Raw genomic sequence first — 22,016 nt, 5'->3', positions numbered from 1 at the left:
TTTCAAATTTTCATTGTAACATAAAAAACTGTTCATTACTACTGTAGGTAAAAAATACATGCAGGACATGACAACTCGTTTTTATATTTGAATTGTAGAAGGTTTTCTTTGTTTACAAGTTTGCAAATACAAGAAACAACAATTATTTTATAAAAATATTTATATTGTAATACAACACACATCTTCAGTGATCAACAGAATACATTATAATATACATACATATGTATGTATTAAAACGGCAACACTCAAAAAGAAAATCAGCTGTTTTCTGTCTACGTAAACTATTTAGAGTGCAAATTATTTATTTTGGAAAATGAAAACTTTTGCTTAACTTTAAAATTTGTTTCCAATAATGGATCGAAATAAACGCGAATTAGAGACTTTGGTGTCTTCACAAAAGGAGCAGTTAACTAGATACGAGAAGCGCTTGAAAGGTTGATATGATACTATGGAAAATATTAATAAAATGTTATAATTAATTGCACCCATTTCAATAGATGTTGTCACCGCATATAAGGGATTGCTAAAAGAAAAAGAAGCTCTTGAGTCGAGCTTGGCTGCGCTAACAGCTTCGAAGGAAACAAATAACGAAAATGCCTCTTCTGATGTCTCCTCTAGGACGATATCAGATGCAGTCAATTCCAAAAAAATTGACGGGCCCGATGTAGCATCTACTGATGATTCTAGCTGTGTAAAAGATGAGAAACAACAATTGCAAACACAAATCATGACATTGATGAATTCATTGGCTACGTTGTCAGCAGAAAAGTCACGAATGGAAGCATCTTTTCAGGCAGATAAAAAACAATTACGTGGTCAACTGACTCAGAAAGATGATTACATCGCTGAGTTAAAGAAGACAATTAAAGAGAATGATGTTAAAGCAAAAGCTCACTTGGACGAAATTAAGGCAAAGTGGATAATTGAATGTCAGGAACGCGAAAAGGAAACAAATAATCAGATGGTTATGATACGTGAATTACAAAAGCTATATGCTGATGAAAGACATCTTAAGGAAAATATTGAAATGCAATTAAATAATTTTAAAACACAATTCGTCAGCAGTGAAACGGAAAACGACCGTATACGCGAACTACAAACGCAACTAAGGGAGAGCAAAGCACAGTTGAGAGAAATACAATTGGGAGGCAATAACAAGCAGGTAGCCACAAAAGATGCCGTAGACACGACCGATAATATGATCGTATTAAAGCAAGTACAACAACAAATGCAACAGCTGAAGGAACAACACGCAGTTGCAATAAAGAATGAACAGCGACGTGTGCTGCTAGCGGAAGAACAAAGTAGACGTCAGGCAGCTTTACACGAGGATCGCGTCGCCAATTTAGAGGCTCGCTTGGCCGAATTAAGTACAACAGTTGGAAACTATGATCGATTACGACAACAGGATCAAGAAAGCATACAAGTGCTGCGAAAGAAACTCCAAGAATTAGAAAGAAATTCTGATCCGCAATCGACATTGCCGAGTGAGTTAAACCCTTCGGACTTGGATCAACGTCGGCGTAGGAGAAGTAATATAGTATATGACATTTCAGCTATAGTCGATGAAATTTTACATCTGAAAAAGTTGTTATTGGCTGAAAATTCGCGCTGTACCAATCCTGTAGATATAAGCAAAGTATTTACAGTTAGCGCAGATCATACAAAATGTCATGAGGAATTAACTAGTCTACAACATCTATACGACTCCTGTAAGGCCGAACTGGCACAAGAACAAGAACGCTTACTTTCCCAAAAGACACATATATCTACTCTACAAGAAAAAGTCAAAGTGCTTAATCGCAACATAGATGAGCAGGAATTTGATTTAAAAAACCAGGCTGAAAAATTGAGAAATGCTTTAAAAGAAGAACGTGAGAAATGGAAAAATAAATTAAGTGAGTTAGAGAATGAGACACGTTGTAGAGTTGTTGATTTGGAACAGCAACTACAAAAGCAAAGGCAACGTTCCTTGCAATTGCTCGATGAGAAAGAGCAAGAAATAAAAACCTTGCAAACATCATTCGAAATTTTCCATAATGTAACATTACCGTCGACTATTGACGCCCATATTGAACAGAACTTGCCGACTTCAGCATCCGATGCTGAGAGTAATGATGGAATTGGCACAGGCAGTGGCAACACGCAATTGGGCACAAAAGTTCCAATTAAATCGAAAAAACTTTCGGTCGGTGAAAATTGTCACATGCTGCATTACGCCAATGAGATAGCTCGAAAGGATATCGAAATAACCGCACTGCGAAAAGCAAAATACGCTGCTGAAACAAGTTTGCGAAAAGCTATACAGGAGAAGGTGAACGCACAGGAGGATTTATGCGATAAGATAGCGCTACTCGAGGAGCAAGTCGACAGGTTAATTTAGATTTCGAGGGGGAATTTAACATTTTGTGCTTAATTATTATTTCTTTTTTATTTTCTCTTTAGGCTGGAGCGCTGCAAAACTAGAGAGGGAGCAAATCTTGAGTATTTGAAGAACGTGATTATTAGTTATATTGTCACACGAGATCCAGATGGCAAGCGACATATGTTGAACGCCATAAGTGCTGTACTGCAGTTGACACCAGTCGAGATGCAGACGATTAATAACACATTCCAGAAAAAATGAAATCTTACATTTGCGCCATGCACAATATGTGTATGCGTGTAACCAAAAATATACATTGTTAACAGTATCAACATTTGTAACAAAGCACATTTTAATAATAATTTAATGTACATATTATTTTAACAATCCGAAATAAAATTATTTACGTATTATTGAAAGCCACTGACTGGAAACTTGTTGAGATGTTCTTTCAATACGGCTGGAAACATTGAAAAGAATTTAAAACGTCTACCCATCTGTTCAGGGTCTGTCAACATTTTATAACCACTTCTTATAGCGTCACGATTTTCAGATAAAGCATTTGAAAGCAATTGCTATGAAAGAGACATTTTGTAATTTAATACCATAATGTAAAGGGACAATTAAATGATAATTACCTCAAGCCGAGTATCGCCTTCCATTTTTTCCAAAAAGCTACTTTGTTCAACAGGGCCGAAACAGAGTACTTTACCATTTTCTTCAGCGACGCGTTTGATTTGTCTGAAGTCTACATCTGCTGTAAGATCAGCTGTTCCCGGTGCAATTAGCGGCTCGTGTAGTTGATGACTTTTAAAAGCCTATATAATGTTGTTATATTAATTCTTAACAAAAAAAACAATATGACTTTCTCTTACTCTGAAAGTGTCACCTTTTTCACCAAAATGACCATAATCCATTATCAATCCAATACCACCATCACTTTCAAATCTATTTGCTATTATATTAACTATGCGATCTGTGTCTAATGAATACTCTAGACAATCACGAGTCTCTCCGGTAATTGGCTGAAACAGATGTGATACTGGCGTCTGAGACTTCGAGATTACATATCGAAACTGTGGTTCATTTTCGCAATTGTTGCCATTATTCCCATTTACATCAATTAATACTTCCTTCCAATATTTTTCATCTCGTTGCAGTTTGTGCACAGGTAAAGCATCGAAGAATTCGTGTGCCAATACTATAGAGAATGTGTTTGGAACATCCTCTAACCGTTTGTGCCAGAATACTTTCGTACCAGTTGCGGTTTTACCCGTCATATAGTGAGGAGAATTTTCGTCATTTATCATCTCGCTGCTGAAGCAAAGACGCTGAGCTTGCACTTTACTCAAATAGGGACTTATCTCCACCATATGCATGGAAAATTGTCCAGCTAGTTTAAATTGAGTTAAGACTTTAAGTACATCGCGTGCCAGTGTTCCACGACCAGGACCAAGCTCAATAACTTGAAAAGGTGTTGGACTACCCAGTTTACGCCACTCGCTTACTATCCAAATAGCCACTAGCTATTATAAAATATTAATAGTTTGTGAATAGTGATAATTCTATATGAAAGCGTATACCTCGCCAAAAATTTGACAAATTTCGGGTGATGTGATAAAGTCTCCTTCGCGGCCGAACACATCCCGATTCATGTAATATCCACTTAGTGGATTGGTCAGCACTTCGCGCATATACTCCGCTACTGTAATTGGTCCTGTTGCCAATATTTTGGCTCTCAAGTGTTTTGTTAAATCATTTGGTGCTTGAGGTTCATCTGGTTTTGACTCCACCTGTGGCGCAGTCAATTTGCGGGATAATATTGCGGTATCCGGTCTACGAACTGCTTTATAGCTGTAATTTCGACAAAGTCGATAGTTGGCGGACAGATAGCCAAATAACGAGTGTAAGGAGCGTTTACTCATAATAAATAATATTTATTTAAATTTATAAAGTGCATAACTTTTGCACAATGTTTACAAGTGTTGCTTCGTTTGGTAAGTATTGCCATTATGTTACTTGGCACTAATTGATATTTGACGATTTGGCATTTATTTTCTTATATACAGCACTTATGAAATTAAAGATCTTGTAAAACTGAAACTGATAAAAATGTCGAAAGCTTACACAAAATATATATTTTATAAATTTTATTATTTGTAATTGTTTTTTTTTTATATATTCAAAGTGGTGGCAACACTATAAATCTAAATAAGTTTTTATTTACATTTTGGTTATCAACAAATACGGATTGTATATCGTTTAGTTGTTTACATAAATAATAATTTTAAAATAAAAACACCAAGTGTTAAAAATATGCGTCAAGATTTAGAACTGTGTAGGCTTTGCGGAGGATCCTTTAAAAACACAACCATGATTTCACTCTTCGACAGAAGTAAAAAATCGACACTGCAAAGGATCTACCAACTTACTAACATCAAGGTAATGGAGTATTAAGATTTCCTAATGAATTGCATTTAAATTACTGATTATATTACAGTTAAAGAATGTCAGCAATTTACCATCCGTAATGTGCTTAGATTGCGAGAAAGAATTGGAACGGGCTTATGAATTTCGCAATAAGTGCATTTCAGCACAGACATATTTTTCTAGTACAGAATACAAGTGTAATTTTGTCCAGAGCCATAGACAGAAGCAACATGAAAACTCCCCAGAAAAGGAATCAACTTTAGTGAAGGTTGAATTATTGTCATTTGAAAAGAAAAACGAAGCAACATATTTGGAATGCAATGCTCATTCGGATATAAATTTCAAAAACCCTTTACATATTTCAATAGAAAGTGAGTGTGATTTCGAAGCACTTAATGAAGGCAAGATGACGCACTCAATATACGATGTTGGCCAAGTAGAATTGCAAACACAGTCATTCGAATATACCACACACAAAATACCGTCATGGAATAAGAAAAGAGCCAAATTGGAAACTAACTTGGAGAAAGATACATATGAAAGTGTAGGTGTGGAACGAACTATCTCACAACCAGTGAAGGCAAATGATAATGAGGAAGATACACAAGGTGTTGATAATCCGAAGTCAAAAGATAAAGAAGAAAGAAATAGTAAAACACGTATATATATCTGTGATCAATGTGGTAATAATTTTAAATATCGTAGTCATTTCTATTCACATATCAAACGACATACAGGCGTAAAGCCTCTACAGTGCGAGTAAGTTTTGTTATGGAATGGTAGCATAAGCATACATATGTTTTTAACACTATTGACAATTGCAGAGTTTGCCCGAATAAATTTTTCACCGAGGGCGAACTGAAGCGACATATGCGCCGACACACCGGTGAACGACCATTTCCTTGCCAGCATTGCGAGCGTCGTTTCACGGACTATAGCACAAGAATTAAACATGAGCGGTAATCACTTGCCACGACTTGAACTTGAACTTGTCACACAGGATTCAAATAATATTTCATTTCAGTACACATACAAACGAACGACCATTTGGGTGTCCACAATGTGGTAAAGCGTTCACAACGTCGTATGTATTGAAAAATCACATGCTTTTGCACACTGGAGAACGTTCTTTCAAGTATTTATTTTAATACAAAGAAAAATTATGTATTTCATTTATAATTAGAATTATTTTTTATAGATGTACGCTTTGCAATAAATCTTTCCAACGCCAAACTCATCTCATCGTACATACGCGTTCACTGATCCATAAACAGAATGTTGAACGTCAACAACAAAAACTGATATAGCAAGCAACTGAACTGAAGTATTGAGATATTATTCGTCAACAGAATTAGTCCTCACCACTTAAAAATGAATTCCTTCATAAGTTCAAAATGATTAATATAGTGGCGACGAAGAAAGTATAATAATGCTTGAGAAATTGTAATTTTTGGATCTATCATACAACATCATATATTTTAATCCAGTTATTCATTTAATGAAATGCGTTCTTCAAACACAATTCATTAATTATAAAATTATTTCATATGCAAGTAGATCATTACCGCTACGTATACAGTTTACATACTAGATATATAGTTGCTTAAAAGTACATTTTAATTATGTATATGTTGGTATTCAAATGTAAAGAAATAAACAAATGTATATCGAATCAAAAACAGATTATTCTGCATTAATGTATACATCCGTATCTTGATGCTCAACATCCTCATCTACCTCTTCAATATGCCTTTCACATGTTTGGTCAATGTCTTCCTCGATCATTTGGGAAACGGAAAGATTTCTGGCAGCTTGTGATGTGAGTGTTGTTATGTGCTGATTAGGATTTATTTGTTGTAACAAATGTTCAACTTTTATATTCGTAGAGCTAACTGTATGAATGGTTGGATGGCGGTTTATGTTGGCAACATGCTGATTAGGCTCGTCTTCTTGTAGCATATGTTGCACTTTCACGTCCGTTGTACCAAGATTTCTCACTGTTTGCTGATGTGTTATTGTTGCAATGTGTTGATCCAATTGATGTTTGCGTGAAAATGTCTTATTACATGGTATACAACTGAAAATGGTGGATTCAATTAAGTTCATTATTTTTTTTAAATTATTTATAGAAGAAAATCACTTACGGGAATGGTTTTTCGCCGGTGTGTGTTAACATATGATTTTTCAACACATTAGAATAAGTGAACGATTTACCGCATGTCTGACAAGTGAACGGACGTTCATTTGTATGTATTCTATTTAAAAATTTTAGATATTACAACATTAGCCTTTAAAAAATTAACTAAAACCAACCTTTCGTGTTTGATATTTGTACTCCGATCAGCAAAGGTTCGACCACAGTATTTACAAATGTATGGCTTTTCACCAGTATGCACACGCATGTGACGACCAATTTCAGAGGGGCACGCAAAAGTTTTACCACAAATTCTATGAAAAAATAACGTATAATATATGTGAACCTTTTATTGCATTAAACTGTAATGTGCTACACTTACTCGCATTCGAAAGGCTTTTCGGCCATATGACGCCGCATATGCATTTTTAACAAATTACGCTTGGTATATATATTCCCGCATATTTCACACATTATACTTGCAATTTCTGGCTCCTCCTTCTTCTTTCTGCCCCGATTTGATTTCTTCCCACAATGTAATTCCGATTTTATTGATATTCCCTCCTGTTTTGTTTTCGGTCTTCCACGTTTACGAACTGAATTTTCATTGGTTACTGGCTGCCTTTGTATAAATGTGGGCGTTACAGTCTTTTTAATTATGGATTTAGGTAATTCTTCTTCAAAATATTCACTGTCGGTGTATTCAATAAATTCCTCAGCACTTTCATTGTTGGGTTCCATATCAGATTCAAGCACTTCTTCTTCAACCGTTTCCGTTATATCTTCCAAATGCACTTCTTGTGCATCAATAAATTCTGTATGCATATCAAAGTACATTTCATCTTCATTATCTTCTTCATGTTTTGATATTATTTGAGCGCCCTCATAGTCTATTGGTTCTGTCTTCATTTCCGACTGTATAATGTAAAACATATAATAACGATTTAATTAAATATTTAATCGATCTCTGTTACCTTTACTATAGCATCCAAAAGTGCGTGCTCGCTTGCTTGACACATGGAGCGAAACTTATATGAAACATTCAACTTTTCTAGACACTGTTCGCAAATCATCTTGGGAAACTCTTCGTGTGGCTTTAACTGCAGATATAAAAGGAGCATCACAATTTATAACTTGTCATGTAACAGAACAAGGTAACAAAGCATATTTCTTACGACTATTCCTCCACAAACTTCTATTCGCTGCACAATATCGTTACTTGTATCATCTTCCGTTTCGAACAGAGGCTGCATTTTGCTTGTGTTAATGTCCTCTGTGAGACAGATGCGACATAAATCGTACACATGCATTATTGGAATATTTGTTTTTACTTCCACTATATTTTGTTTTATATTTAGTTAATAACGCTAAATCACATAAATATTTCACTTGATCGATAGTATAATACGCGTATTGTCATCTTTGTGTATGTGTGTGCAGAGAACGTATAATATATATTTAACGTTCTCTGTGTGTCGCGAAATGTTTTGACAGTAACAACTGTCAAAGTCAACGCCAACAAGAGAACAAAGTGTTTCAGATGAAACAAAAAAATTAGTTACACAAAGCAAAGTCATTCAAGTAAAAAAATAAGTCAAACATATTGAAATATTAGTATTAATTAATAATATTTAATTATGTATATTAAAAATAGTATAGAATAAAGTTTTAATCCAGAAATCTAATTAAAAATTTAATTGTTATGCAAAGTAACGAGTTCTTTTTAATACCGAATAAAAATATTAATTTTACAACACTAACAATTTTTGACAGCCCAACTATGATAAATTGTCGCTTTCGTGCACGAATTTATTTTGTTATTTGATTTTCGTAATTTGCGCTTTTAGATTAATATAAACAAAATTTTAGTTGATCAGTGTGAATCCAATTAAATTTAGCTGAACTTCCGGCACAAAAATAGGAGGATACATCTGGATGCCAGTCATGGAGATCAGCATAAAATGGAACATTTGTCGCATTTGTTTGGCAGAGGAAGGGCAAAATCATGGCGCAAAATATATTTTGATTGATTCTAAAATAGTCAAACAAATTTATGATATTACTCGAGTGCAGGTTTGTTAAAATTCTTATTATCTCATTGTCATTATAAAAAACTCGATTTAAAAATTCCTACAGATGGAGACAAGCGACAACTTGCCAGATAAGATTTGCCGTAAATGCTTGCTTCTACTAAAATATGCATACCATTTTAGAACAACCTGTCGTAATTCGGAAGAGTACTTGCAGTCCGTTATTCAAAAGACTAAATCAGCCACATCCATGTTAAAAATGGATAAACAACGAGAACGTTCAGTGGAATTACTGGAAGAAATATTTCACGAGGATGTGGAATTTATTTCGTTAAATGATCACCGAGATCCAGTAGTGGAGGAGTATTTTGATACGAAAGAGGAAAATGTACCGAGTCCATTGACATTACCGGAAAAGATAGGTGATAGTAGAGACAGTACTAAAACCAATGTAACAAATACTATTCCCAGTACGTCGATAGTATTAAAAAAGCAAGAATACCATGAAAACGATAGAGTTACACAAAACATGAGTTATGAAACAAACAATCATGATAAAATAATGCTTGATAACAATATCGATACGAATACATCTGAGAGAGATATTAGTAAGACACATAAAGAACCGACTTCAAACCAGAAGTTTGTAGATCAAGACGATGAAGAAGTTGAAATGGATGTTATCTATAATAATAGAAAAACAAATTATAAACAGAGACATTTTCAAAGATCAAACAGAAAACTGAGTAAAACACAAATAGATTCAAATTGTTCAGAACAGGTACTGACAGATCAGAATTACGAGGGAAAAGAACTGGCTGACGTTGATGCCAGTAAGACAAATTCAAAACAAAACCCTTTACGTTTACATAAATATAATACTGAAGGTAGTGTGGATGCTTTTGATTATGCTGATGATAATAAAATCACAGACGAGGATATAAACGATGATAATAATGAATACAATTCAAATAATGAAACTAAAGAAGATGAAATAGATAATGACGTAGTGGATACCGAAATTAGATTAGATAAACTAAAGACAAACAACAGTTCACCTGCACATGAACCCGAAATAAAGGTACAGACAGAAGATGAGGAGCTGTACTACTTAATCGAAGATCCCGCTACTAAAACAGAGGAATCATCGAATTCTCAAATTGAAGATATTGAACTAGAAGCGGATGCAGATGATTCCATTCAATTAATAGATAATTACGCAGAAGCAGAAGCTGATGGTAGTGTAGAAGACGAGGAACCTGAATACGAAGACTCGGAAACACAAAAATCTGTGGTACATGTAGAAGAATATCTAATAGATGAAATCGATAATGAATCGGTGCCACAACACGAAATGGAATTAAATGAAGATCAATTAACAAAACGACCCAGTTCAACGACTATCAAAATCAGAGATCGAGCTTCTCCACATATGCGTAGAAAAGGGAATGATTCGTATATTTATTCATGTGACGTTTGTGGTAACCATTTCACCAGCCGAAGCCTTAGAAATTATCACATGAGAATACACCGTAAGGAAAGAAATTTCGAGTGCGAGTAAGTTGAGTAAATTTAAAAGTAATTTCTAATTATTTAACCATTATCATTTATAATTTATAGGCTGTGCTTTAAGCGCTTTACAGCGGCGTGCAATCTAACGGCGCATATGCGCATACACACCGGGGAAAAGCCGTACGAATGTAAATATTGCTTGCGCAGATTTACGGACCGAAGTACGCATGTCAAACACGAACGGTTTGTATTATTCGATTTGAAGATTTTATAGTGAATATTGAATATATTTAAATACTTCCTTCCATGAATTTTTTAGGGTACACACAAATGAAAAACCTTTCCAATGCAACATCTGTGGCAAATCATTCGCCTTATCCACCACGCTTCGCACGCACGAGAAAGTGCACACAAATGAAAAGCCCTTCAAGTGAGTTCAGCTACAATTTTCGATTTTAATAACATTAACAAATAAATTTTCTATTCATACTTTTTATTTATAGATGCGAGCCCTGTGAAAAATCATTCAAATTACCCCACCAGTTGAAATCTCACCAGCTCACTAACCAACATAAAAACATTGTAACAGCTTTGGGGCTGGAGAATTATAACTAAATAAAGTAATTAGTTATAGCTAATTTCAGCTTAGTTTTATTAACACTATTAATTTTATGGTATTTCCATCAACTAGCACACTGATTCTATTTTATCCCTGTATGTGAATGTGCAAACCTTTGTAAAAACTTGCTTTGCCTAACACTTTCTTTTATCGATGGTTGTAAAAAAAAAATTTGAGCAATCTACTATTTTTTATAAAAGGAAATAACTGTCAAAACGCAAAATAAATGCAATCGGATTTAGGAATAGGCAAAAACATAATTCCAAGAAACAAATCTATCTAATAATGTACAATAAATTGTTTACATTTATTAAATGTAAATGTAAAATAGTCGAATTGGAAAGAATTATTGCTTTCGTCGCGATCGCCAGCGAATGTACATTTTACAGTTCTCAAAAACGTTTTCTTTTATCTTTCGAATTACATTATTTATATAAAACGTGTCATTTTATTCACCACACTTTCGATGCATACATTTCCCTAAACTATATTAACTCCTAAATATTTATTCATAAACAACTTCATAGCCCTCAGATACGTAATGCGCTTCTTTGAGTTTATGGGTCATAGTTTGTAAATGTGCCTTTAGCTGATGCTGAAGTGTGAATGCTTTCTGACAGACCATGCAACTGCAAAATATATAAGTCAATATATTATTAGCAAATGGGGTAATTAAATGAAAGCGCATAGAATACGAATTTACTTACTTGAAATCTTTTTTACCAGTGTGCAGTTTGGAGTGGTTCTTCAGTATGGCTGAGTACGTAAAACTTTTACCGCAAACATTACATATATATGGACGCGTATTTGTATGTACACTGTAAATTTACACATTCTACAATAATGCACACTTTTAAATTAGCATTAATAATATTACCGTTCATGCCGATGTTTCTCGCTACGATCAATGAAGTGACGATCACAATATGAGCATTTGTAAGGTTTTTCACCGGTATGTCGGCGCATGTGATTCTTCAACTCACATATTTGGCGAAACGATTTTCCACAGAGCCTAAAGGACGAAAAAGTTTTTATTAATTTATAAAAAATATAATGTTTGAGAACCTACTCGCATTCATGAGGTTTAACATTGTTGTGTAGCGACATGTGATACGCAAATGTTGCTTTTTTGTTGTAAACGTTGCCACAAATGTAACACATGTATGATGTTGGACTTGGTGGTCGACAAAGACGTCTTCTGCACGCTTCTCGTTTTTTAGAAAACTTCATATTGTTTTGTATTTTCAGTGATTTTGTGCTTTTTCTGTCATTTTCATCAGTTACTTCAACATTCGTGCTGTTGTTTACTTTACACTCTGTTTGAATAAAATTTTTCACTTCTAATTGTTCTGTTTCTAATTTAATGTTGCGATCTAAATTATTTTCTGATTCTATAAAGTCTCCATCGTCCTCTTCATCTACTAATAAACCGAGATCATCCTCATCATCTTCATCTGTATCAGATTCTAAACTGGCGGTAGAACCATGTACTCTATCACGGTGTACTTGCAATTCATCCATTAAATATTCTAAAAATTCCGCATCATCAGAGCCTTCTGGACGCATTCGATCTTCACATAAACTTTCCAAGTAAAGTTGTGAATTCATGCACATTTGTCGAAAATTATACCATATTCTGGTCATTTCAAAACATTTCCAGCAAACCTTGGATGGCATATCGGTTGACTCTCTAATCTAAAATGTTAATAATATGGTCAACGTAGTGTACAAATTCCATCAAGCACTTACTCGCACACCACAGCAATACTCGATTTTTTTACTAAGTTTCAATTTTTTTGGACGCCCGTTAACATTTATGTCGTTTTCCATAAATAATTCAAACATGGTATCCTCCTCGTTGTCCTCTAAGCAAGTACGGCATTTCAATATTATTTTATGCTCCATTTTTAAATATATTTAATTCTAAAAGTTTATACAGATAATTATTTTGTTTTTAAAAGCCAAACTAAACACAGAAAATGAAGAAATTAATAAAATTGTAAAATCAGCTGATTGGGTTGCCAACTGCAAGATTACGAGGTAGGTTATTGAAGTCAAAAAAAAAAAAAATGAGATAAAAAGTACAAAAAACTTGGCATCACTTGCCAAGTTGTCTTCAACACTTCAGAAATTCCAAGATTAAAAAAAGGTAATTTTTTAGAAGGTTTTGACTGAAAATTATTTCACTCATAACGTCATAGACGTTAATAGAGAAAGGATTCCGTTACAATTGGTAAAAAAGTCGAAACATTTCATTGTTTTTGACGTCACGTGTCGCAATCTTGTTTCAAACTCAATCAAAATTGAAATATAACCGTTTGCATTGACAAAAAATAGTCAACAGTTTTACTGTTGTCTATTTATTCTATTAGTACTGTAACTTCTTTAATTAACTTAATAAATATGTCGATAATTATCAGAAGTGTAGCAACAAAAACTTGCCCAGACATTCATAACTGCATCTTATATGATAACGATTTATAAAACATTAATAATTAATGGATAATTATAATAAATTCAGTTTTTATTTCAATGTAAATTTTTTAAACAAAAATTTTAAACAAAATATAAACCTCATACTACTAATACTAATTTGATGATCCAGCACATGTTTAAACATAAACATAAATATATATAACTATTAGTTAATTGCGTTTTTTCTGTACCCTCCCCTTCTTAACGCCGTTCGTTTTCGATGGAGTATTGGTTGCCTTCTTCTTGGACTTGGTTTTCTTTGCAAAATCATACACCTCACTGTCGTCACCATCGGCATATTTTTCAGCTAATTTGTCCAAAAATGAGTTGAAATTAGCATGTCTTTGCTCTTTACGTTTCAATATCTGATTTTGTAGACCACCAAGTCCTAATTTTTGTTTTATCTCTTCTGCCTCCTTTGCTTCTCGTGCATATTTCTTATGACGACGTTGCCGCTTCTGAGAAGGCTCTTCCGTAAATATTTTGTATTCAGGCACCTCATCGGCTGCAATCATTTCTCCTATAATCTTCTGTAGACGAGGCTCATCTTTCACATGCAGAAATGGAACTTCAGTCATTATTTTATTTATACACCCTTTACTCGATAAATAAGCCTTCTTCATATCGTCTCGTTCCAGTGCAGAACCAACATAAGAATTTTCGTAATTGACAATATCTTCTTCAGTAACCGTTCGAAACACTTGTCCCCATAGATCCATCCATGAACTGAGTTTACCCTCGTCATCCTCATCAATTATTACACCTTTTTCATCGTATAAATCACGCTTTTCTTTATCGGAGAGTACCGTGTACGCTTTAGACAAAACTTTGAATTTTTCTGTAGCTTCTGCCTTTTTATCTTCCTCAACACGATCTGGATGAACTTGCAAAGACATCTTGTAATAGGCCTTTTTTATGTCTCTGGGCAATGCATTCTTTTCCAAATCCAATAACTTATAAATGTCGCGTTCACCAAAATATTCTTCACACAAATCCAGAAGACCCATTTCGCCTTTTTATTAGAAAAGTTCTTAACAGTAGAAATTTCGCAATTAGAGACAAATTTGTTTTCCTTCGATAAATTTTCACGACTGTTGCAAACAACACAATGAAAATAAAATAGGGAAGGCGCGCGAAATGCTACTTCACATATTGTAAAAACATGGTTGCCACCCAATTACAAGATTGAAATTTAATGAATAAAATATAATATAAATATATATTTTAGACAATTATAAATTAATTTAAATTAGAAAGAGAAATATATTTGTCGCATTGAAAAAGCAATCTGCGAAATTGAATAAAGCAAATTTCATATTAATATAATAATAATTAAATAATTTTATTTTACTATACATACTTAGTAAAATCATTTTAATATAAGAAAAAAGATTTGAACAAAAGTTTCTGAATTTTAAACATGAAAATAAATTATTTCAGTCCTATGAAGTGCTTTTCATGAAATACGATTGGGATCATTTAGCTCTTTTTTTCACAAATATTTATTTAATTGCGCGCTGCGGTCAAAATAAAGGCGCTTGTTTTAATAGCATGCTGTCCCATTCGTACTAACGCCATATAATACTCCTGTAGAATATATAATTACCGAGAGTGTATTGGGGAAATAGTCAATCAAAAGTCGCATTCTTTTAGGAAGCGGAAGTATGCCGATCAAGTCAATTCGGAATTATGTTATATATTATATTTTAAAGATATAAAAGGTTAAAAAACTTTTTTTCGAAGAGTAATATTTCAATGAATTTGCTTTTAAAGACACTTGACATTTATTTTTAGACAATAGAAAAAATATCGTTCGTACACAGCATTGTAACACATATACAAATTTTAGTCAAAATATTTAAAGGATCGCTTTTGTACTGCGAGCGAAGGTAAGTGGATTATGGGATTGTTTTACTAAACTGGCGCATTATCTTTATTTTTATAATATCGTAGTTCATCTACTTCTATAACCATACATTACAAGGTATATACGTAGAAAATCAGTTTATGGTATTCCCATCTAGGAAAAATTTCACAAATATATAACTTTCGGACACAAAATAATTTGATATTATAATTTGGTAATATGAAATGTACAGAATTATTAATATTTGCAAATTTTCATCAATTCGATATTGACGAGCTAACAGAAGATATTTGAGCTTCTTCTTCCTCATTAGTATTTACGCCTTCCTCTGCTTCCATATAACTTTCAGTCGATAATTTTTCACAATCAGATTTATGCTGATTTTCTGCTGAGAGATTTCTAAAATCTTTGAAATCGTCATTGAGCAGCTCAAAGTGGGCTAATGATCTAGCGACGGCACGTGGGGGAACATTAAATAGCGGATGCGTTGGTAATAGCTCATTCGCTGGATCGCCTAGTACTTGTGGATTCAACGACGATTCAGAGTGTTGTGCTATTGAAACGCCACTTAACGTATAGCAGGTGTGGTAGAGATCTTGTGGTCTAGTTTGGTTCAAAATAGAAATATACAAATTAGAAGGATTTCAGAAAGGTCAACAATTAGAATATTTGCTTAACACATACTTGCCCGGCTTGTCAATCAAACCACCACTTGCTTTTTGGCAGCAAACTAAAATATATTCCTGTAATGCACTAGTATCGAAGAGTGACTGTTTAATAGATCCACCTGAAAAGAAAAACATTTTCATAAAAGCATATATCTTATTTTACTACATGCATAAAAACTGGGTTTTACCTTCCTGTGAAATAAGGGCTTGAGTTATAGGTATTGTTGCACCAACCCAAAAGGAATAACAACCATCCACCAGCTTATTTGTTCGACCCTGAAATCCGCCTTCAAATGGCATTTGACGCTGCAGATTCCATTTCTGTGTACGAAATTTAGTCAGTAAGTATATATTAATAAAATAATTCTTTGATGCTTACCAGCAGTTGCTCAATATCGCATTTGTGGCCTTCGTCCAGCATTGCTAAAGCCGCAATGCCACAAAATGTATACCCACCGTGTGCCTCCAGATCTGGCGCCCCGCCAAAACCACCTTCATATGTCTGACATCTGGCAATCCAATCTCCAGTTTTATCAAATAATTTCTTGATAACATCCTCAGGCATATTCGTCAGCTTAGCACATGAGATAGCGCAATAAGCACCTCTTACATCCGTTTCACCATCTACATGTAGTCTAAAGGAGCCATCTGGTTCTCGCACAGAGAATAGAAACTGCATCAAAGATTCACGATCGATTGCACGATACGCACTCGATGTACCAATTATGCATAGACTATTCACAGCGGCATATGTTGGAGCTAAATGCGGGTATTGACCGGGACCACCGGCAAATCCTCCTTTAGGATGACGACATCTAATTAAAAAAATTAAAAAAATAAATAAAATGTTAATTAAATGACTCAAGACGTGGTGTTGAGCTATTTACTTGATTAGAAATTGCACAACATGCTCTAATGTTTCATCGTCAAATGTGAAATTTAATAAATGAGCAGCTTGCAATATCCAATAAACATTCCATGGTCTACTACTGTCAAGGCATTCATAGTGTAAGGGAAGTCTGCGTAGCATCGACTCCAGGTAGCGTTGGTGATCTTCCCGATGAATTTTCTTTACTTTTGGATCCAGGTACTGCATTTGTTGAAAGCGACTGAAACATTTTTCTATGGAATTCTCGGTCTTTTGCTAAAATATACATATGCGATTACAATATAATATATTTTAAAATAGCTTTATCAAAATTAGGCTTTCTTTCACAGAATTAACTTTTAGCACTGAAACATACCTGTTCACGAGATGTCACTGTTGATATTCGTTCATCGTTAAATTTTAAGTTCCTGAGTAATGCATAATCTCTAAATAATAATTCTGAATCCATATTTATGTATAATTACTTCGGGTTATGCTATTTTAAGTGTAAATTCATAAACTCAAAACAACTAATATTTGCAACAAATAAAAAACAATAAAGAAACAGATGTTTTAATAAGGGTTGCATTTTTTTATACCATGTCATATTTCCTTTAAGTAGCTTTTCATGCGACATTGCATCGATGTCAACTGATTTATTCTAACAAGAATATATAGGAGAGGAAGAAGTCATTTATATTTCAAATTATTTATAAAGTTTTATTTTTTCATTCTATTTAGCACTATGCATTTGTTCTCTACATTGTTGCTAATATATTTTACTACAAATACGGTGTCAGCCATTATTGTTATTAATAAAGTTGTTGTACGCATACCTAAACTGAATGATATTGGGCTTATATTTGGTAAGTTCTTTTTCCATTAAAAATAAACTATTATTTAATTAATTAAATCGTTTCTTTTTGTTTTTTATTTATAGTTTTTATATATTTTTTTATTATATATTTTTTATACTATATATTTTTTTGTTAAACAGTACAAAAAGCATAAATTTTACAATTTCTTCACAGATTTAACTGTTGTAAATTCACCATGTAAGGAGAGAGAAACGCTGGAATTTCGAATACGCTCGGATGGCACTTGTTGTATAAATGTAACCGAAAATGAAATCATGAAAAACGTAAATGATTAATGAAGCATAAATATTTATTTATATGAAAGCAACAATATAAATACATATACATATCTATATATTGTAGGCAGGTCGAGTTGTAGGTGGAAACTTTGGGCATCTTGAAGCAAGCGCTGCTGAAGTAGTATCATTGATTTGGCCAACAATTGTAAGAATTGTTAAATTTAAATATTTGTATATATTATTATTTAATGAAAAAAACGACACAAAAAGTCTTTGTACAATCGAGTTGGAAAATGTCCCATTGTTGTTACTTCAAAAAATGCTCGTGGCATTGAGGAACATCATAAACATACAATACATTTTGACACCCGCTTTACCACGCTCGATCCCGAAGGCCATACGATCAGAAAAAGTTAGTGAAAAACTGTCCATTACTAATTTCAAGAATTCATTGAATATGTCTACACATTTCAGGGCCTGACTATAAGGATTGCAAAAATTGGGATAAAGAATACTTGCGAAACTGCACACCCGTTGATTGCCAGGAACGTTACTTTGGAAAACGCAGTTTTTATAATAAAACCACAGAGCATTGTGATCCCGTACCACGCTGTGATAAACCAAATATGGTATTTCAAATTTACTATATATCACCATAAATATGTGTAAACCTATTAAATTCAATGTTTTTTTGGTTTATTTTTTAAGCGCTATGATTATTATAATAACGAATGCTTGATTCCCGAAAACTTTTTTACCAAAGAAGATATGAAAAAAATACAAAGTGGTGATTTTAGAAATGAATACGAACATGAAGAACAAGACACGGTGAGTTTAAAAAAAAAATTAAATATATATATCTATTTAAGTATGTAATTAAGTTTTGAATTTTTTTATATTTCAATAAGTCGGTTTTTCCTAAAACATCACGTTTTGTATGAAAATACATACATATACTATTTCGAACAAGATAAATGTACCATATTGTCTATATATAAAAACATGCATTGGCTACCCCATTCAGTATGAAAATGAATGACGTGGCCTTGTGTATGTATAGGTGTTTGAGATCAGTGGGTTATAACGGCGCCGTGGCTTAGTTGGTTAAAGCGCCTGTCTAGTAAACAGGAGATCGTGAGTTCGAATCTCGCCGGGGCCTATCCAAAAATGGAGTTGTGAAAAGTTTTTTTTGATTAAAATTTAGTTTTTCTGGTTTTACTTTTTACGCGTACATATTAATAATATATTTAATATTTACCAGAAACACAATTGGAAGAAAGGTGTTAATGTGCCACCTGAAGGCAAAAAGAAAAAACAAACGTCGAAAAATCTAAAAGAAGAACAACCACAAAAACAACAACAACAACAGCATGCAAGCGCCAAACGCGAAACAGATTATTGTGATGAAGATTTCAATTTCTTTTCGCAATCGAACATCGTGCATCCAGATAATAGCGGTACCAATACTGTGCCAACGGCCAGCGTGAAAAACGATAACGGTTATATACCATACTGGTTGAAGGGCATATTGGAGGGTCTAGTGGTAGTAAGTACGCTTGCCGCAAAACGCATTACTCTTTAGCATAAATTGCAAATTTGAAAGGTGAAAAAGGTTGGTGCTATAATCATTTTGCAGGTCCTCGCCACAGTAGCTATTTATGTGCTAATCTGTTTTGTGATATTTCTTATTGTCACATGGATATCACGACGACAATTGAAATGCCATAGGGAGACGTCATGCATATTGCGGTCACCAGCGCCATCAGAAGGTACAGAAGAGCCATTGATAACGCCATCCAGTTTGTTGTCGCAGCGAAACTAATTCTTTAACAACAATTCTTGGTAAGTCCGATTTTGATTATTTTTATACTCTCGCAACCTGTTGCACAGAGTATTATAGTTTTGTTCACATAACGGTTGCTTGTGTCACCAAGAAATAAAAGAGTTAGATATGGGGTTATATATATATGAATGATCAGGGTGACGAGTGGAGTTGAAATCCGGATGTCTGTCCGTCCGTCTGTCCGTCCGTCCGTGCAAGCGATAACTTGAGTAAAAATTGAGATATCTTAAAGAAACTTGGAACACATGTTCCTTGGGACCATGAGATGGTTGCTTTGGAAAATGAGCTAAATCGGTCCACTGCCACGCCCACAAAATGGCGAAAACCAAAAACACATAAAGTGTCATAACTACGCCATAAATAAAGTTATAACATTAAATAAAGGATCGCACTAGGAAGGGGCATATTTGGATGTAATTTTTTTGGGGAAGTGGGCGTGGCCCCGCCCCCAAATCCGTTATTTGTATATATCTCGCAAACCAATGAAGCTATATAAACCAAACATTCTGCAGTCGATTCTCTTACGTACTCCACCACACACCATGAAAATAGTTGAAATCGGATATTAACCACGCCCACCACCCATACCAAGGTTAGGTTAAAAATTACTAAAAGTGAATTAACTCACTAACGAAAAACGTCAGAAACACTAAATTTCACATAAGAAATGGCAGATGGAAGCTGCACTCAGATTTTTTTACAAAATGGAAAATGGGTCGTGGCGTCGCCCACTTATGGTTCAAAAACCATATCTCAATAACTACTCGACCGATTTCAATGAAACTTGGTTTGTAATAGTTTCCTTACATCCCAATGATATGTAGTAAAAATAGGCCAAATCGCTTCACAACCACGCCTACTTCCTATATACCAGAACTTTGAAGACGATCTGAATAGTTTACTTTACAATATATAAAGTAAGCACTAGTGAAGATATCGGTGCAGAACTTTGCACAAATACTACGTTTATAGTGTGGCAGCCCCATTCTAAAAATCGCCAAAATCGGACCATATGTTTTCAAGGCCCCATATATCGAACATGAAGACCTCGGTGCTTCTAACCTAATATTAGGGTTTCCAACTTTCAACGGACTTTATATAATATATATGACGAATATGTGGGTCAAATTGTGTATTATATAATATTAATTAAGTTAACTAAATAAATTGCGAGAGTATAAAATGTTCGGTTACACCCGAACTTAGCCCTTCCTTACTTGTTATATATTATGATTATATTTCTTCGTCAACCAAAATTGAAGTCAATTCGAAACCTCTATTGCCTCAAGTATATTTTCGGTTTGATACAAAAACTCAAATGGTTCGAAAAGACTAGCATATAAACTGCTGAAATCAAAAGACGTGATTTTAATGCAAGAATTGGAAGAAGAAAATTAGTGCGCTTGAAAATCGAGAGTGGATCGCACAATGATAGAAAATAAATTCATAAGTACAATAATTTTCGATCCTTAATGAATGTATCATATATTTTTCGAATCATTACTTTATTGCCATATAATTTATTTTCATTTGTATGAGATGATAGTTTCATTTACACAGTTTATCCTGTTAAAGAAATAATTTAATTTCCATATTATATTTTGTTATCTTGACAATTAATTTATAGTTTCCTAATATTTTTATTTACATTTTAAATATCTGACTTTACGCGTTATTTTAATAAATAATTAGAAAAAATTATATATGTCATAAAATTTATAAATTTTAAAGTTTAATATCTAAATGATTATGAGTTTAACAATGGAAATAATCAATATGCATATTTGCACCTGTATATTTCTCACTCTATTATTATGCATTTTTTCTGAAGTGACCCTACAAGAAGATAACCTACAAATACTATACTGCTTGCTGTAAATATTCAAAAATACGAATACACTTTTGTCCTGTCATATTTATGCGGAACATTTGCAAATTTAGCGATAAGAAAATTAACGAACTGTGCATAAAATGAGTTAATAAATGAGAAGAAACGTTGAATGGAGGGGCCTTAGACTTTAATTAGCAATGTACACACATACATGCATAACCGTATATATGTTTATATACAGTTGTAGAAACGTGCAAAACCGGAAAGCCTTTCTTGTG

The 22,016-nt window shown here is 33.7% G+C and overlaps 9 protein-coding genes and 1 non-coding gene across 11 annotated transcripts; 5 read left to right on the top strand and 5 right to left on the bottom strand.

Moving 5' to 3' along the window:
• The first annotated feature begins 220 nt into the window (after window positions 1-220).
• LOC105210184 (GRIP and coiled-coil domain-containing protein 1) lies at window positions 221-2,784 on the top strand. Its single transcript, XM_011180985.3, has 3 exons — window positions 221-434; window positions 498-2,373; window positions 2,446-2,784. The coding sequence occupies exons 1-3, from the start codon at window positions 353-355 to the stop codon at window positions 2,624-2,626; spliced, it is 2,139 nt and encodes a 712-aa protein (XP_011179287.1). The 5' UTR covers window positions 221-352; the 3' UTR covers window positions 2,627-2,784.
• Window positions 2,682-4,290, bottom strand: LOC105210182 (protein arginine methyltransferase NDUFAF7 homolog, mitochondrial). The gene is made up of 4 exons (XM_011180984.3): window positions 3,949-4,290; window positions 3,241-3,891; window positions 3,004-3,183; window positions 2,682-2,940 (listed from the first exon to the last, which is right to left on the bottom strand). The coding sequence occupies exons 1-4, from the start codon at window positions 4,288-4,290 to the stop codon at window positions 2,776-2,778; spliced, it is 1,338 nt and encodes a 445-aa protein (XP_011179286.1). The 3' UTR covers window positions 2,682-2,775.
• LOC105210180 (transcription factor Ouib-like) lies at window positions 4,229-6,420 on the top strand. Its single transcript, XM_011180982.3, has 6 exons — window positions 4,229-4,362; window positions 4,632-4,807; window positions 4,866-5,554; window positions 5,620-5,754; window positions 5,820-5,930; window positions 5,994-6,420. Exons 1-6 carry the CDS (start codon window positions 4,338-4,340, stop codon window positions 6,100-6,102), a joined length of 1,245 nt encoding a protein of 414 aa, XP_011179284.2. The 5' UTR covers window positions 4,229-4,337; the 3' UTR covers window positions 6,103-6,420.
• LOC105210181 (transcription factor Ouib) lies at window positions 6,237-8,395 on the bottom strand. The gene is made up of 6 exons (XM_011180983.3): window positions 8,105-8,395; window positions 7,904-8,029; window positions 7,312-7,844; window positions 7,109-7,243; window positions 6,940-7,050; window positions 6,237-6,872 (listed from the first exon to the last, which is right to left on the bottom strand). The coding sequence occupies exons 1-6, from the start codon at window positions 8,237-8,239 to the stop codon at window positions 6,479-6,481; spliced, it is 1,434 nt and encodes a 477-aa protein (XP_011179285.1). The 5' UTR covers window positions 8,240-8,395; the 3' UTR covers window positions 6,237-6,478.
• Window positions 8,396-8,688: 293 nt separating this feature from the next.
• LOC105210178 (zinc finger protein 286A) lies at window positions 8,689-11,107 on the top strand. The gene is made up of 5 exons (XM_011180980.3): window positions 8,689-9,002; window positions 9,066-10,516; window positions 10,580-10,714; window positions 10,791-10,901; window positions 10,975-11,107. The coding sequence occupies exons 1-5, from the start codon at window positions 8,865-8,867 to the stop codon at window positions 11,084-11,086; spliced, it is 1,947 nt and encodes a 648-aa protein (XP_011179282.2). The 5' UTR covers window positions 8,689-8,864; the 3' UTR covers window positions 11,087-11,107.
• Window positions 10,175-13,088, bottom strand: LOC105210179 (transcription factor Ouib-like). The gene is made up of 5 exons (XM_011180981.3): window positions 12,840-13,088; window positions 12,160-12,785; window positions 11,968-12,102; window positions 11,798-11,908; window positions 10,175-11,719 (listed from the first exon to the last, which is right to left on the bottom strand). Exons 1-5 carry the CDS (start codon window positions 12,993-12,995, stop codon window positions 11,596-11,598), a joined length of 1,152 nt encoding a protein of 383 aa, XP_011179283.1. The 5' UTR covers window positions 12,996-13,088; the 3' UTR covers window positions 10,175-11,595.
• Window positions 13,089-13,585: 497 nt separating this feature from the next.
• Window positions 13,586-14,706, bottom strand: LOC105210177 (J domain-containing protein CG6693). The gene has a single exon (XM_011180979.3). The coding sequence runs from the start codon at window positions 14,570-14,572 to the stop codon at window positions 13,736-13,738; it is 837 nt and encodes a 278-aa protein (XP_011179281.1). The 5' UTR covers window positions 14,573-14,706; the 3' UTR covers window positions 13,586-13,735.
• Window positions 14,707-15,293: 587 nt separating this feature from the next.
• Window positions 15,294-21,599, top strand: LOC105210176 (uncharacterized). 2 transcript variants are annotated; one of them, XM_054235298.1, is made up of 10 exons: window positions 15,294-15,454; window positions 17,710-17,834; window positions 18,000-18,109; window positions 18,189-18,269; window positions 18,335-18,476; window positions 18,539-18,693; window positions 18,773-18,892; window positions 19,326-19,610; window positions 19,701-19,906; window positions 21,170-21,599. In XM_054235298.1, the coding sequence occupies exons 2-9, from the start codon at window positions 17,714-17,716 to the stop codon at window positions 19,884-19,886; spliced, it is 1,200 nt and encodes a 399-aa protein (XP_054091273.1). In that variant the 5' UTR covers window positions 15,294-15,454; window positions 17,710-17,713; the 3' UTR covers window positions 19,887-19,906; window positions 21,170-21,599. The 2 variants fall into 2 exon arrangements, with proteins under 2 accessions (XP_054091273.1, XP_028894855.2); XM_029039022.2 differs by having other exon boundaries at window positions 19,677-19,906.
• LOC105210175 (protein farnesyltransferase subunit beta) lies at window positions 15,472-17,530 on the bottom strand. Its single transcript, XM_011180976.3, has 6 exons — window positions 17,345-17,530; window positions 16,988-17,244; window positions 16,480-16,915; window positions 16,289-16,421; window positions 16,117-16,219; window positions 15,472-16,035 (listed from the first exon to the last, which is right to left on the bottom strand). Exons 1-6 carry the CDS (start codon window positions 17,435-17,437, stop codon window positions 15,690-15,692), a joined length of 1,368 nt encoding a protein of 455 aa, XP_011179278.2. The 5' UTR covers window positions 17,438-17,530; the 3' UTR covers window positions 15,472-15,689.
• On the top strand, window positions 19,150-19,223 carry Trnat-agu (transfer RNA threonine (anticodon AGU)). The gene has a single exon. It is a non-coding gene; the product is annotated as a tRNA-Thr (tRNA).
• Window positions 21,600-22,016: the final 417 nt, after the last annotated feature.

Source organism: Zeugodacus cucurbitae, chromosome 2 (genome assembly GCF_028554725.1).
Source record: "Zeugodacus cucurbitae isolate PBARC_wt_2022May chromosome 2, idZeuCucr1.2, whole genome shotgun sequence".
In the NCBI taxonomy this organism is placed as follows: domain Eukaryota; kingdom Metazoa; phylum Arthropoda; class Insecta; order Diptera; family Tephritidae; genus Zeugodacus; species Zeugodacus cucurbitae.
The sequence above is the reverse complement of the archived record's forward strand: the minus strand, read 5'-3'. Positions and strand labels throughout refer to the sequence as shown.